Raw genomic sequence first — 16,030 nt, forward strand, 5'->3', positions numbered from 1 at the left:
TCAGGGGAGGGTGGGGAGCTGCCACAAGGGGGGCGCCTCGGGAGGGGGGAGGGCGCAAGGTGGAAGTTTTGCCTAGAGCACAAAACATCCTTGCACTGGCCCTGGCCTCAGAGCTGTGGTGTGGTGTCCTCCCTTTAGCAGTGAGTGTGGTTCAGACACTTCTGTTTTAAGCTCACCGGGGGGTGGGGGGGTTCTTGGAACCTGGGCTGCATGATCAAATACCAGCGATGTTCTTAGCACAGTTGCCCTGGAGGGCCCCAGGGTGGATGCCGTGATCCTAGCCCACCTCTTTGGCAGAACATGTAACATGAGAGTGCAGCATCGTACCTGGCGCCCCGAATTCCCTGTGTCCTCGAAGATTTATTGTAGTAATTGGTGTAATGGCACCTGCAGGCGCCAGCGGGGACTGGGGTTCCATTGTGCTGGTGCTAACAATGCAAATGGTGAGAGAGCCCCTGCCATGAAGCGCTTCCTGTGGTATGGCAGTGGGATTTGGGTACAGAGAAGGGAAGCGACTTGCCCAAGACCACGTAGGGGGTCTGTGGCAGAGGCTGGAATGGGACCCTGATCTCCTGAATTCCCAGTTCAGGACTTTCAGCATGAGGTGACCCTTCCTCTGCTTGGGTGAGTTACCATAGGCAATGGTTGTCTCTGTCCTCTGTGCAGGCAGCTCTGAAGCAGCTCCCGAAGAACAAGGTCCCCAGCATGGCGGTGATGATCAAGTCACTGACACGCACCAACGTTGACGCTGGTGCCGTGTTCAAGGATCCTACTGGTAAGGACAGAGGTTACCCCTTTGGGCTGAGGGTCACTGGGGGAGGTGAGCAGGGCTGTTGACCAGCAAAGGAACTATAACCAACAGCTAATAGCTGGCTGTCCTCCTCATACAAAGATCTAGTTTCTCATCTGAAAATATATGTAGTGCCTGCCTGCCTGCTGGCTTTCCCCATGGTACTCAGGGTCCCTCTGCTCTTCTGAACCACACAAATGAGGTACATCCTGTTCACCTGATCAGACCCGATCAATGGCCCGGCGGCTCTGTAGCCTGCCTCTAGCAGTGGCCTGTGTGATGCAGAACACCCACAGATAGGATTGTGTAGTTCTGTATGTAGGTGAGTTTACTTCCTTTCCAACTCCTGCAGCAATCAGCTGCTGCCCCTCAAGCATGAGACTTGCCGCTCCCCGCCGTGACAGTGACCCCTCTACTGTCTGACTCTGGCCTCCTGTTAGCTGTGAACTCTCACAGGCCTCTCCATGCTGCGTGGAGGAGGATTCGCTCATTGGACATGGTGAACAGCTAGGGCCCATCTCCCAGGGGCCAGTGCAGGATTGATCCTGGCGGAGTGTCCTCCAGTGGGCTCCTCCTTTGTCAGAGCCAGGAAGCTGGGATGGAAATAGCAAGATGAGGTGTGTTGAAGTAACACTCCAGCTTGCCCCCTTGTCCTGATTCCTCCCGGTGGCTGGTCAGCACTCCCTCTTGGCTGTGTCCTCGCAGGTGGATTTTCCCCATGTGTAATGGCACAGAGCACTGGCAGCCGCGTGGGTCTGGCTGAACCTGCCCCATGTTGCTGATGGGTTCTCTCTGTCCTGTCTGCAGGAGAGATGCAGGGGACAGTGCACCGCCTGCTGCTGGAGGAGAGACAGAGCGACCTGAAGGCCGGTTCAGTGCTTCTCTTAAAGCAGGTACCTGAGGCAAAGGAGATGAGGGCCAGGGTTACGTACTGAAAGACTCTTAGGTGGGTAGATTTTGTTCCTGGAGGTAGATTCCCTATGGCAACAGGGATGCTTTTAGGGCTCCAGTTCTGGTGGGGGATGGATTTAATAAGGGGCACACAGATTCATCTGCCACTAGGTCATTGATTTGCATCCAGCTCCAGGTGTCTCTTACTGCTCCATTCTCTGAGATGAATGGGATAAGGAGGGAGACCTTCCATCCTCAATTAAAATCCTTCTGTAGGCAGTGACCTGTTGGTACAGATTGCTCCCCCCCCCCTCCCCCCCGGGGGTGGGGGCTGGCTGTCCTCAAAGGCCTGTGACTGAATGGGCCACAGAGACTGAACTCACCCGGCTGCCCCAAGAGGGTGGGGAAGTATTAATCTATCCCACACTGCCCAGCTTTGGGTCTGGGCCATCGGTCTCCAGCACTGCCAATCATCTGTCACAGAAGTTGGTGAAGAGGGACGTCTGCGAAACACTACAGAGGTGCTGATTCTTCTTCCAATGGCATCTCCCCGTTCCTTCTTGCGGGGAGCGCTGCTGGGAATAGGCAGAGGCCAGAGAACTCTGGGTCCAGGCGAGTAGCCTTTCCCTCTCGTTACAGGTGGGGGTGTTCTCCCCATCCCACCGCAATCACTACCTCAACGTGACTCCCAACAACCTGGTGAAGATTTACGTGCTGGAGTCCAGCACCGGGAGCCCCCTGCAGCCATCACAGGAGCATGGGGAGATGGGAGACAGGACGGTGCCAGTGTCCTTAGAGGTACGGTGCAGTGCAGAGCAGAGACCTGTGCTGGTGGCAGGTGGGGGCGTCTCCTGTGCTCTGTGAGGTATTTCCAAAGGCTGACCTGACCAGGTCTGGAGGCACTTGGGAGTGCTGTGCTAAGAAGCTGAGCATGGCTAGGGGGCTGAAGGAGGGGCTCTGATGGACTCAGGAGGAACCGATGTCCAGTTCTTGCAGGGGGGCGTTTTGAAGGAACTTGGGGGACTAAGGAGGTTCCATAGGGGAGTATGTACTGCCATGGGAGACATCAGGAAATAAGGGTCTGGTGCTGAGCGCAAACAAAAAAGGGAAAGCCCAGAGCATCTCACTTGGGTCTGACTTTTTGTAGGTCCAAAGCCCGGCTGAATTCCAGCAGAACTCACCAGAAAATCTCTCCGGGGGTGCCCCCAACCCCAGGAGCACATGGAGCTTCAGGAGGGATGGAAACAGCAGCTGGCGTATGGAACCATCCTGCCATGGAGACAGCACATCGGTGTCCAACAGACCTTTCCACGAGGAACCCCTGGGGGCTGAAGCCTGTGACATGGGTAAGGCAGATTCTGCTGCAGATGTTATGGGCCAGATTCCCCAAAGAGCTCCACTTGTTGGGCACATGGTGGAAGCTGAGCTCTCCTGAAAACATGGTTCCAGTGGCGGGTGCCAGGCACTCGAGAATCTGGCCCACCCACCAATTAGTCCAGACGCCTTCCACTGGTGTCATTGCATGAGGGTCGTGGCTGCCATCCATAGGAAATCCCGGAAGAAAACTGAAGAGGTGATGGCTCTTTCCCTTAACATCCTCTCTTATTTTTCCCTTTCCCAAGTGTGTTTAATCCTTTCATAGAAGTGGGCTCATCCACTTGGTGGTGTAACTCCTGAGGTGAACGGGTTAATCCCCCGGTGACAGTGTCTGGATGCCCCTGGGGATGAAATGGGGAAACTTTAAGAAGTGGGGGAAGAAATGGACTTGAGCCCCTGTTCTTCTCCTGTCTGTGCAGATGACCTGGATGGGCTCCTAGGACAGCTGCCGGAGGACTTCTTTTCTGCTTCTGCCATGGAGAGCAGCCGGTGATCCCCTCTGGAGTGACAACGAGGCGAAGACCCCCCAGCCAGAACGGAGCCGGATGGTCACTCAGCCGGGGCAGCACCCGGGCTGAATCCTGGCAGAGCAAGGACTCTGAACAGCAAGGTGACTTGTGTGCCTTAAGTATCCTGTATACATTTATGAATAGTAAGTTTGTTGTGTGTCTGGGAGCTGTGATGACAGGACCGTGCTGACTGATAGTCTGGGACTCCCGTACGGAACAGGGGCGACGCTGGCAGCCCTGACGTGAAATGATTCTGAGCCCTTCCAGCAGCACCCTGGCAGTCTTTGCTTGGTCACAACCCGTGAGTGACACAGCCTTCCCTGCTTGTATCTGATTCCTGCATTAAATGGGTGTTTGGTACCTTTCACGTGTGACACTCTTTCTTCAGCTGCCCTCTTTTCCTCCCCTTTGATTTTATGCAAAGCAAGCCTGGCTCCTAGCCAGGAGAACATAGAACATCAGGGTTGGAAGGGACCTCAGGAGGTCATCTAGTCCAACCCCCTGCTCAAAGTGGGACCAATCCCTAGGCAGACTTTTGCCCCAGATCCCTAATGGCCCCCCTCAGGGATTGTACTCACAACCCTGGGTTTAGCAGGCCAGTGCTCAAACACTGAGCTATCCCTCTTCCACATGGTGCTGTGTGGGGAACATTGGAGGTGTCTGTTAACTGGAGCATGTCTCCTTCAAAGCATTAACACGGAGCTGGCTGGGTTGCATTTGGGAGTGAAGGAATCCCAGGCCATACTCCTGCCATGTGCCCATTGCCCTCACTGGGGAGAGACGCGTGCAAGGACTGCGGGATCAGCCCGTAACAGGACTGGAGCGGCAGCTGAGCACAACGGAGTTCTCGATATTGAAATCGGATCCTCCCCGCCATTGGGCCACTGCAGCTCCCAGCAAATTCACCGAGAATCAAAGGAGCTCGGTACCTTTCAGGGTTGAGCCCACTGCTCCCCACAGACAAAGGCTTGTATCAAATCCAGCTGTGTCGACGTTGTTCTCCACGGGGCATTGGGATGGCAGCCAGGACAGCGAGAATCCCTGTGCTGTGTTTGAGATGGTCACGGCGTTACTTCCCCCATGTCCTGAGTGCCAGGGCCAAGCTTTTACCCTCTGTTCACCTCACTTCTTCACACCCTGCTGATCTGACAGCTCTGTTCTTCTGTGAAATCTACGCAGGCCCTGGCCTTAAGGGGATCCCATCGGATTGTAAAAAATATCAAATCAAAGCCCATATCAAGGTGATGCAGGGGCACCATCCCTCCTCAAAACCAAGAGGATTGTGTGGTTTCAAATAAAAAATCCAGCCTTAACTCTTTCTTTGCTCAGCTTGAATTGTGGAGGCAGCTGAGTTGGCATCGTTGTTTGGGTCTAGTCCGTTTCACTGCCCTGTTCTCCTCCACTAGCAGGATGCTGCAGGGGCTGGGGTACACATATGATGGGAGAAAATTACTTGTGGGATAGGAAATAACTACAGAGGAAATGATCTTAAAAATCCTGAACCTTTCTGTGTCTCTTCAGCTCTGTAAAACCCTGGGCCAGATCCTCAACTGGTGCAAATAAATGTAATCCCCATGACTCCCCTGGCACCTTGCTGACATACAGCCTGATCCTCAGCTGGTGTTTGTTTTTACCCAACTTAAACTACAGGGATGCTTCAGGCCCCTGTTAAAAGCAGCCCAGGGCTGGCATGATCAAGTGCCAGCACCCCAAAAGGTAATAGGGAGACTCCCATGTGTGGCTGGGGGGGAGGAAGTGACCGGTGGGCTAATGTTGCCTCAAGCAAGTTACCTGTTTTGTTTTGTTCCCCGCTCTGTCTAGTTAAAAATGGCTAGTGAATTGTTGAGACCATCTGTCCTCAATGATTCCAGTTAAAATGTGGCTTGTGATTTAACTCTCTCATCTGAAGATAGGTGCGGTTTAGGAGGTTTCCTTTCCTCTCACCCTCGCTCACGCTTCACTTGGGGACTGGAATTGAAAGGGCTTAAGGAAACACTTCACAATGTCCCTGGTTCCCCCTCTGGGCCTGTAGAGAAGTGACCTGCTTTCCCTTTGCAGGTGTCTGCAATCGAGGGTACAAGTTCTCCAGCCCAAGGGGTGTGTTCTGCATTGTCTTTTATTCTGAATTTGGCCTGGGGGTGGCTGGTAGCACAGTGCAGCTAGGAGAAGGAGCAGTTCCTAGCACCAGAGAGCTGGTCCTGAGAAGTGTCAGCCACCTATGACTGTTCTTTGTCAGCACCTCTGAGAATCGGGCCCTGACTCAGACACGGTAACTGTTTAAATGCAAGGCCATGTGGAGACCTGGCAGTGGGCACCAGAGGACCGCAGCGTAGCCACGTGAGGAAAGAGAGGCGGCATTCCCTGCCCAGCACTATGCCGGTAAGCCCGGAGGAGGGGTGAGCTGTCTGCAGTGCTTCCCCCCTCCTTGTGGACTCAGCCCCCCCTGCTCAGTGGGGCGTATGCAGGGACAACCCTGCTCTCCACTCAGGGGCTGGGGAAATTCTCCCAGGGCTGTTGTAGGTTTGTTCTGCTTAAACTCCTGCCACCCAACAAAGGTTAATGCCTCCAAACGCCACCAGCCCTGGATAGAACATGACCCTGCACAAAACTTCTGCTGCTGACTGCCCTGGTAAGCATCCCCTCTATTTATAGCATGGCCTGGCTTGCTCTTCTGAATCAACAAGGGGAGGGGTTTTCTGGTCATGCCCATATTTACAAGCCTGAGGGAGGTGGCAGGGGGCACTAATCTGCTGCCTGTCTCAGAGGCAAGGAGGGTTCCCTGGCTAAGCCCCATCCCGCTGAGCCAAGAGAATGTCTAGGGAGACCTTCGCATTCACTTCCTCCACCCTGCGTGCGCTGCGCCTGCAGAGAGAGCGGCTGGAGTGGGAGGATCGTCGGAGGGCTCTCTCGAGGCAATGCCTGATGAGGAGGTTCCCACTGGCCACCAGCAGCTCCCTGCTCCCCAAGCCAGCCCGGCGTCCCCGGTACTGCCGAGACCCTGCTGTCCACAACGTCCTGTACACAGGAGACCTGCAGACCATCAAGAACATCTTCAAAGATGAGGCTGTTGCAAACGTGATCGTGGAGACGGTCAGCGAGGAGCTGATATGGTCGGCAGAGCTGGGTACGTAGGTGGGGTTTCTGATCCGGGCATGTGGCTGGAACAAACCCAGGGCTGAGTGCTGCCTTCCTCTCCTCTGCTGCCCTAGTTAAATGATCCATCCCCCCAACAGAGCCAGAGACCTTGTGCTCCCAGGGATGTGTCAGTTCTTGGGGCTTTGCTCAAAGTGCGGCAGAAAGGAGCCAAGCAGAATTCAGCGAAAGCCCCCGGAGTTTCCTGAGTTCCTTGCTCATTCCAGAACACGTGACTTCTCCTGGAGAGCAGGGGATGGGCAGCGGAAATCCTGGGTTCCAGTCCCAGCTCTGCCACTTAGTTGCTGTTGTTCATTTATTTGTATTAGGGTAGCAGCTAGACACGCCAGCTGCAATGTGGGTCTGTGCGCTAGGTGCTGTACATACGTATAGTCAGTCGCTCCTTGTCCTGGAGAATCTGCAGGCTAAATAGCCAAGGCACATAAGTGGTGGGAGGGGAAAAAACACAGCAGCAGAGAGTTGGCAAAGATGCCCTGGCAGGGCAGTGTCCGTGCCAGAAACAGAGCTCTGGTTCCCTGACACCCTGGCCCCTAAACCTCATTGCCTTCGGCTCTTGAGCAAGTTGCTCCAGTTCTCTGTGCCGTCTTCCCTCTGCCTCGCTGTGACCCTGAGATCACGTGTGCACCCAGCCCTCTGCTGGGGCAGGGTCACACAGATGAATTCCAGGAAGTCCTGGAGGCAGGAGGGTGGATTATGGTCAGAGTCGAGGTTGGCAGACTCGATTAAGGACTGAGTGGAACAGCAGCACAGGGCTTTTTGAGATTCCCCTGCCCTCCTTCCCGTCCACAGGTCTGTGGGTCCTGAGCCCTCAGAAGAAGCACACGTCCCCCTTGCGGATCGCGGCGGCCCGAGGCTATCGGGACTGCGTGAAGCACCTGATTCTGCAGGGGGCAGAGGTTGACGCCGTGGTGGGTGGGAAGGCCGCCCTCCATGACAGCTGCATCCACCAGCGTGCGGAGTGCACCCAGCTGCTCCTGAACTATGGTGCCAACGCCAATGTGCTGTCAGAGGAGGGGCTGGCCCCACTGCATCTCTGCACCTCCCCTGAGACCTTGCGGTAAGTTTAGGGGTGGGGGCCAGGTGCGGTATGTCTTGAAGGGGAATTTCTACTTTAACCCACAGATCTTTAGTGCAGGCAGGTCAATGACTCGCAAACTAGCTGGACTTTGGGAGGGGGAAAATGACACTCCTCCAAGCTCTGCTCACAGGCAGAGATCCACCCACGCTGGAGAAACCAACACAAGGCTCCACCTTGGATCAGTAACAAAAGAGGTAAGTGGTCTAATTTCACTAGTTGTCACTAGTCTTCAGAGTTAACAAGATGGGTCACACCTCCTTGAGCTATTGTTTCAGGCTGTCTGCAGACACTGCCTTGGTTCCTATTTTGATGATTCTATTCCCAATGGTCAGGGCTAGAGGTGTGGGGCCAAAAGTCATGATGATGTGACCCCATGAAGTGGCCACCTCTAGTTTTTGGGTGGTCTCTGAGCTGCCCTTGCAGGGGCCTGGCTTCCAGACCATACCCTCTGAAAATCAGCACTGTGCCAGGTGTGTCAGTTGGAAATCCCCCCGCATAGTCGCTAGTGACTTGTGAAAATCTTGGCCTTGTTTTTCTTTTTAAATGAAAGCGGAACTTGCAGAGTGTGAGCTGCAGCCTCCAGGAAAAAGCAGCTGCTCAGCCAAGCAGCGCATGCCAGCCCAACTCACCCTCAGATCCCAGCTGGCCCATTGGCCAGCAGACACACTGAGGGCTGTATGGGCCACAGAGACCGAATGCCCCTGTGAAGGTCCACACCCCTAGGGTCAGGACAGCGTGGCCTAGGGACCAGTCTATAGCACCACCCTTTGGTGCAGGGCAGCGTGGCCTAGCAACCTGAGTCTATAGCATTGAGGTGTGGCTGCCCAGTAGGGGGGCTTGGGCCCACCCAACCCAGGGCCCTAACAGTGGCGTAGCAGCTTGCCACTGACTCGGCAAGGAGGGTCCTACCAAAACATGCTGCACTTCCGGAGGTACCACTCAGTCACCCTCCCCAGGTTGCTTCCTACCAGAGTCTGCACTGGGGTCTCCCATGAGGCGCTGGGTCCTCTGTGTTCCGCAGGGCCGGTCATCTCCAGGGTTTCCTCCAGTCACCAGGATGCAGGCAGACCATGAATGGCTTCGATTCCCGGCATAGCCAGAGCCTGTGGCTGGCCCTCAGCAGGCACTTCCTAGGCAGGTCCTTCTCCTGCAGCCTCCCACCCAGAATGAGCTGGGCTCCCTCCCTTTATACTGCCAGAGCACTTGGAGCATGCCCAGTCTTGCCAGGGGAGTGGGACTTCCACTGTCAATACCTGGGGCTTAACCCTGTCTGGGCTAGTGCGGGGTAAGCGGACCCTGTCACAGTCCCCTAGGAGAACTCCCTGGCGCAGGATGAAGGCATGTGGTGTGAATGGCAGAGAGCTGCCCATGTTGTGTGTGCAGCCCCAGGGAATCTGCCTGCTGCTCCCCGCCCTGCCCCGAGGATGTTGGATCTCCAGAGTCCTCCGACACTGTCCCTGGGAGCAGCCGGCGGCACAAGACGCTCCGGCCCCTGCCTGATGGGCAAGTGGGTGGTCGTGAGGAAGGCTCGTGCTCCCAGCCAGCAAGATCAATCCAAGCAGAGCGGGGAGCCCCGCTGCCAAGCCTGTCATCACCAGGCCCAGGCATGCCCCATATCCCTGTGCCTTGCTAGTTGCACGGGAGTCATGGGGAAGCGAAGAGTGTGTCCAGAACTGGGCTGTTTGTGGCAGAAGCTAGGGCCTGGTGGATGGAGGCAATGCTAGTCTGGGCCGGGCCCCAGTCTGCATGGAACAGCCCCGGGGGCTCCAGCCTGAGTGTGGGGTACCCCATGCTCCCTGCTGGGGTTGGTGGGCAGGGAGCAGTCTGAGCTTGCCCTGCAGCAGTGCTGCCTGCCAGTCACCCTCTGCAAGGGACAAGGACTTAGTGCTGAAGCCAGGAGCCACCCCATAGACAGCCCAGTGGAGCCCAACCCTCCCATGGAGTTTGACTCCAGGCAGCTCGCTGCCCCCAGACAGATCAAAGCCCCAAGTCATCCTGGGAGTGGCACCGGTTCACACCATGCCCTGGCAGCGGGACCTGAACCCAGCTCGGGAAGAGAATAAACTCTGCAGCTGCAGTTCTGGGGAGAGGGAGAGAGGGACCCCCCAGCAGTCCCCCCCCCCAGGGCTCGGTGCAGAGACTGAAGCACCCCAGAGCAGCAGAGGTGGTGGCTGGGGAAGAGTGAGCCTGGCTGTGTGTTTTGCAGGTGCGCCGAGCTGCTGCTGGAGCATGGGGCCCTGGTGAACCTGAGCACCAGGGACAGGCGAATGACCCCACTGCATGTGGCCGCAGAGCACGGCCTGGAGGCCCACCTGCAGCTCTACCTGTGCTACGGAGCCGCCCTCGCCCACCGGAACCGGGAAGGGGAGACAGCCCTCAATGCCGCCTGCGCGAGCGCCGACAAGCCCACCGACGCCGAGCGCTACTACAGGGTGGCCAAGCGACTGCTGGAGTGCGGAGCCGAAGCCAGGACGGCCGGCAGGAAGAACCACACCCCGCTCCACAACGCCTGCGGCAACTGCCACCCCCGCCTGGTGGCACTGCTGCTCCGTCACGGGGCTGCTGTGAACATCAGCAACTGCGCCGGCTACACACCCATGGACTGCGCCCTGCAGGCGGTGGAGGAGTACCTAGACGGGGAGCCTGAGAGCATCATCGCCACCTTACTGGACCACGGGGCGGCGGCCATCAACCCCAAGGTGAGGGAGTGAGCATGGGGAGGGAGGGAAATGGGCTAAATCACTGCCTGGAAATCAGGACTCCTGAGGGAAGGTGGCAGTGGAGTCTAATGGTTAGAGCAAGGCTCCTGGGTTCTGTTCCCCAGCGCTCGGAGGAGGGAGTGGGGCCTCGTGATTGAAGGAGTGGAAGGTCTGGGAGTTGGGACTCCTGGGTTCTGACCCCTGCTTTGCCACAGACTACCTGTGTGACCTTGGCAAGTCAGGTAGGAGGCTCTGTGCCTCAGTTTCCCCATTTCTCACTCCTCAGAATTGGGAGGCTCAGATAATGTTTGTGAGGTGCATTGAACACCTTGGGTAGAAACAAGTCACATTGTCTAGTTGGCTGAGGGTGACATCAAGAGAAGAATAAAAGCCGGGGGAGGAGGGGGTGAAATGCATCTCCCTTAATTCCACCTCTCCTCCCCACCTGCTACCCTTGGTTCCTCTGATGATGAGGGCTAACACATGTATGTTTGTTTTTTTTTACCTCTACCTCCCTGATGCTGTATGAGGCTCCCTTTGTGCCAGGGAGACAAGTTCATGCTCATGCTTCAGGGCACAAACCAGCCACTAATTGCTGGGGTCAGGAAGAAACTACCTCTATAGCATTACTATTCATGCCCTTCTTGCATCTTCCTCTGAAATATCTGGAACCAGCCATCAGAGGCAGGATACTGGAGCAGACGGGCCACCGGCAATTCCCAGAGCACCTACAGCCTTCCTGTAGGATACCAAACCCCTTTGCAAACTACAGACTGATATGGCAGCACAGTATAAATGCAGCCATGCAGTACAGCAGTGTAGGGTGAACTTCACTCAGTGCAATGGGAGTTTAAGTCCCTTCTGAAACATGTGCACGTGGTAAGCCTTGCGTTTGCATGCAAAGAGGGAGAGTTGAGTCCTCCCTTGCTAGGATGTGACCCTGTCACAGCCCTAGAGCGCTGGGACTCCCTGCTGAGGGGCCCACATCACTGCGCTATCGTCTCTGGCTCCCTCTAGCTTCGCTGGCACTCTCGCCCTCCTTGTATTTCTCTCCTCCCTCCTGGCCAGTTCACCCGTGTCCTCTGCTCTCTCCTTCCTGGCTCTCAGATGCTGAAGTTCTGCTCCTTGGCCCCCCGTGCCCTGGAAGTCGTGCTGAACTCCTACGACCGGATCCCATCCTGTGATTCCTGGGTGGAAGTGGTGCCTCTGGAGATGTGGCAGGTAAGTCCAGCTCGCAGCCCGCTTGGCACCAGGCAGAGCAGGGAAGCTGATACAGAGCAGGAGAGAGGGGCAGCATGCTTGGATCTGGAGGCTGAATGGTGACTTGGCCCCCAGATCAGGTGCATCAGGAGCTGCAGCAGGGCAAGCGGCTGCCCTGGAGGTACCTGCTAGGGACAGAGGGTTTTATACTGCTGTCTAATATGCAGCCAGATGCTCAGTCTCCTTGGGGCAGTAGGTGACACATTAGCCATCCTAGTGGCACGTGCTTAACCTTGAGAATTTGGGTCTTTGGGCAACTTGCCTGTGGGGACCAGACAGTGGGATCTGTGGCTGTGGGACCATCTCCATAGCTTGGGACTTTTTTAAAACTGGTCCGGATAAAGAAATCCCCTCTCGGCTGCAATCCCGCATTGGCCAAGGGACTAGATCAGTGGCTCCCAAACACAGCTCAATACAGGTGAGATCATTGGTTGGGAAGAGGCTCCAAAGAACAGGAGATGTGGAGTTAAAGCCCATAGAGCTCTTGGTCCTCAAGGTTCTAGAGAGGACTGGGATATAAGCGTGGAAGGGCCGCTGGGCTCAGAGTCCAGGCCCCTGCTGTCGTAGGCCACCCATCATATCATCCCATTCATAAGTTTTGTCCAGTTCCATCTTAAAGTGAGTTCAGTTGTCCCCCCACCCCACCTTGGAGGCTGCTCCAGAACCTCCCTCTGACTAGAAATGTCTCATTTCCAGCCTTTACTGAGTGCATGATGGTGGACTTAATAATAAAGTGAGGGGTTCTGGGTAGGAGACCTGCCTCTCCTTGCCCTTGTACTCACTGCTGAGCCCTGTGATAGACGGAGCCTCGTTTAATCCTCCTTCTGTCTTGGCAGGAGCACAAGAAGTTTTATGACTCTGCTCTCCAGATGACGAACCAGCCCCGTCAGCTGCAGCACCTGGCGCGCTGCGCTGTGCGAAAGCACCTGGGAGCGCGGTGCCATTCCGCCATCCCTGAACTCAACCTGCCCCCGGCTCTGCGGGCTTATCTGCTGCTCCCTCTTGAGGGTTACATCCGGTGAAAGAAGATGCATCCTTCAGGCGTGTTATTTGGGGAATGGCTTGGAATTGCTGATGGGTGACTGAGATTCCGAACGCACCAGGGCCTGTAATACTCTGTCAGTTGAACATGTCAAATAGTAGCCCTGTGGGCTACTAATCGAGTAAGTTGCTGCTCAGTGGAAGTACAGTTGGCAGAATCTAGCCCTTTCTGAACATACTTTGATAACAGGGCTCTGCTTGTGCCAGCACCAGTTTCCACCTCCCTCTACTGCATATAATACAAGGACAAAGGATGGTCAATGAAATTCAAAAGCAGGATACTTAAGTGACACAGCAAAATATTCTTCCCCAGCCAGTACCTCCTTACTCATTGCCACAAGACATCACTGAAGCCAAGAGCTGAGCAGGACTCAAAGGAAGGACTGGACATTTAGCTAGAGAACAAGGAAATGTCGAGTTAGAATAGTAAAACCTTCTAAAATACAAGAGTCTCTATATTTAAACGCTTTCTGCCTCAAGCCACTAGCCAAATGCTGACTAATGGGGTTAGGAAGAACGTCTCACTCTGATGGGAACAGGGAACATTTCTTCCTTGTCCCTGGGGCAGGTTATTCCACAGCAACCTTCTGCTGGGTTTTCTGCTCCTTCCTCTGAAGCAGCTGATACCGCCCCGTGTTGGACACAGGACACGAGGCGGGATGATCCCGGGTCTGACTGATGTCCCTGTGGGTTTTTTTGTTTTTAAACTCTTCTTTCTAAGTACCAAGAACTGGGGTCATAAACTCAAGTCTTAGGGATGCCGGTGCCCTCCGTGGACCCAAAACAATGCCCTGGCTACAAACATGCCAGTAGCTGAAAAGCGCAAAACATGAACGCCGATCGAATCTGCCACCAGGTCTGGCAAAGCCTCTGGCTGAGGCCTGATCCCCGTGGTGTGTAGCACTTCCAAACTGGAGTGCTCGTAAATTCAGCAAGGAGTGTGGTGTAAAGATAGCACCTGTGAAAAAATGGGGAGGGGGAATAGGTGCCTATATAAGAAAAAGTCCCAAAAAAAAGACTATCCCTATAAAAATGGGACATCTGGTCCCCCTATCTAAATGGACAGAGTCGGACAAAGTGCCAGCCCAGAAGCCCATCTTGTTCTGTGTCCAGGAATGGCCAGGTCCAGCTCATTCTGGAGGAGGGGTCAAGGATACCCCCAGTGCCCAATACTGGAATAACCTCCCTATAGGAGATGTTTTCTCCTGACCCCTCTGTTAGCTTATACCTTGAAGCAGGAGCATTTAAAAAAATAGCTAGCTCTCTTCATCTGTAAATCTCAAAGCGGTTACAATGGCAGGTGTGCTTCATTACCCCCTTTACAGCTGGGGAAACCGAGGCACGGGGCAGTGGAAGTGACTTGCCCTAGGTCACCCAGCAGGCCAGTGGTAGAGCTGAGAATAGCTCCCCGCTTGCCAGTCCACTTCTCTAGCCACTAGACCACATTGTAGCCCTTCCAAGGGATTTTAAAAACAACCTTCTAATGTAATTCTGGATGTTCTCATTATCTGGATAGGTCCAGTCTCTCTACTTGAATCCTGATTATGTATTTTAATCTCATGAGCTCAAAAACTGCCTGCTGTTTGCAGTAAAATATTCTGTTCTTCTTTTGCACTTTAGAGGCAGCCTGTGTTGTTAGTTTCCCTAGGTAAAATAAAAAGCTACAGCAAATATATTTCAAAACAAGCTTGTTACATTTTTTCCTGCACTGCTGGGGGTTAGCCTGGATGCGTGCGCTCTCATGCTAATGAGTGTATCCCTAGCAGTTCCTTGCGTGTTAGCATAATCACTTTCCTCTGCTGCTTTGATGCTGGTGTCATCAACTGTTGCACCTTAGAGAAGGAAAAGCACTAGCAGTGGGTAGTCGAAACAATTAGCTGCGGAGTCAGGATTGACTTTCAAGGAGAGGCTGCATAAGCTGGAAATGTTTCACCTTGCACCGAAGCAAGTCAGAGGGCGGCCGCTGGAGAGATTTACGGGTCCCCAAGCGAAAGCACTGTTACGAATACTCCTCTTACCCATCTCCAAGCCCTTCACAAATGTGGGAAAGCAGGATCCCATTTTAAAGCTGGGGCAACATTAGTGACTTAGCCAAGCAAATTTGGTGGGACAATAGGGAATAGAACCCAGGATTCCTCTGCTCTAACCCCTCTGTTTTCATTTTTAAGAGGATGTGAATGTTTCATCCTTAACCACCACCCACACACTGTATTATCCTTAAAAACCAAACCGGCCTAAAACCCCACTCCAGTAGCAGTGAAATTTCAGACACTCATTTTCCTTTCTGCCTTGGAATCCCTGCCCTGTGGACTGGAGATGGCGGTGAACAAGGTCAGGGCCCATTACGGGGGGACACCAGGCTGGAAAAGTCCTCTTTGGCAAGGGTGCTGCACAGCTGATGGCCAGTTTCCTGCAGTGGGGTGAAGTACAGGAGATGGGCAGTGCACCGGGCATGGTGAATTCACAGCCAAGCAGTTGGAGAAGGAGCAGTGATTTTATCTATAGTATTGCTAGGCCATTTCCAAGGTAACCAAGCACCTCCCTGTGCCCTTGGGAGGCACAGCTATGCTTGTATCCCTGTTCTACAGAGGGGAAACTGAGGCACAGGGAGCCTGGAGGCCAGCAAGAAATAGAACTTAGGGTTCCTAGGACAGCACCTTGACTACTGGGCTATCTGCCCTCTCTATTATAACTAATAATAAGTGAGAGAGGGGCTTGCACCCAACCCAACCCCCAGCTCCCACACCAGACTCTAGCACTGAGCCCTATAGCTTGGAATACCACAGCCCAATCCTCTAGTCCACACACTCTTGGATTTGGGGGAGTCAGGATCTGCTCTTCGGGGTGCAGAGGTGATATACATGAGGATACCAGCTTGCTGGAGGGGCTCAGAAGCCATCACTCCTACTAGAGAATGGCTGGGTTCAGCACAGGAGGAGGGTTAATTTTTTTCCCCCTCTAAGCACTAGACACTGGTGCCATAAGCAGGATAATGAACTTCAGACACTTGTTCTGAGCTGGTATGATTGCTGGCATGTCACAGAAACAACACTGAATTCCGAGGGTCTGGATTTTCAGTTCAAACCAGTGATGTCTGGTTCCCTTTAAAACATTGTAGTGTAGGAAGTGTTTCTATAAAAGCCTGTTATTGGATGAAATCAGACTTGCTCAACTGTAACAGCCCCTCTAGTGCTAGCAGCTAAGGGAGATTCTCCTTTAGCTCCAGTGGTCG

The 16,030-nt window shown here is 54.4% G+C and overlaps 2 protein-coding genes across 2 annotated transcripts in view; both read left to right on the top strand.

The window, feature by feature from the left end:
- Positions 1 to 3,932, top strand: part of HROB (homologous recombination factor with OB-fold) — an 11,426-nt gene extending 7,494 nt beyond the window's left edge. The window contains exons 5-9 of the mRNA XM_032791533.2: positions 667 to 775; positions 1,598 to 1,683; positions 2,321 to 2,479; positions 2,829 to 3,027; positions 3,478 to 3,932. Of these exons, the coding sequence (XP_032647424.1) occupies positions 667 to 775; positions 1,598 to 1,683; positions 2,321 to 2,479; positions 2,829 to 3,027; positions 3,478 to 3,551 (627 nt within the window). The 3' untranslated portion in view covers positions 3,552 to 3,932. The remainder of the gene's footprint in view (positions 1 to 666; positions 776 to 1,597; positions 1,684 to 2,320; positions 2,480 to 2,828; positions 3,028 to 3,477) is intronic.
- A 92-nt stretch (positions 3,933 to 4,024) lies between these two features.
- ASB16 (ankyrin repeat and SOCS box containing 16) lies at positions 4,025 to 14,484 on the top strand. The gene is made up of 5 exons (XM_032791534.2): positions 4,025 to 6,691; positions 7,510 to 7,777; positions 10,005 to 10,497; positions 11,605 to 11,718; positions 12,594 to 14,484. The coding sequence occupies exons 1-5, from the start codon at positions 6,379 to 6,381 to the stop codon at positions 12,777 to 12,779; spliced, it is 1,374 nt and encodes a 457-aa protein (XP_032647425.1). The 5' UTR covers positions 4,025 to 6,378; the 3' UTR covers positions 12,780 to 14,484.
- Positions 14,485 to 16,030: the final 1,546 nt, after the last annotated feature.

The sequence above is a fragment of the Chelonoidis abingdonii genome, chromosome 21 (genome assembly GCF_003597395.2).
Source record: "Chelonoidis abingdonii isolate Lonesome George chromosome 21, CheloAbing_2.0, whole genome shotgun sequence".
NCBI lineage: Eukaryota > Metazoa > Chordata > Testudines > Testudinidae > Chelonoidis > Chelonoidis abingdonii.

Bases quoted from the DNA above. Each gene is read 5' to 3' on its own strand.
- ASB16 (XM_032791534.2), top strand. From the start codon at position 6,379: ATGTCTAGGGAGACCTTCGCATTCACTTCCTCCACCCTGCGTGCGCTG. The intron at 6,692-7,509 runs GTACGTAGGTGG...TCCCGTCCACAG, and splicing joins GATATGGTCGGCAGAGCTGG to GTCTGTGGGTCCTGAGCCCT. The intron at 11,719-12,593 runs GTAAGTCCAGCT...CTGTCTTGGCAG, and splicing joins TGCCTCTGGAGATGTGGCAG to GAGCACAAGAAGTTTTATGA.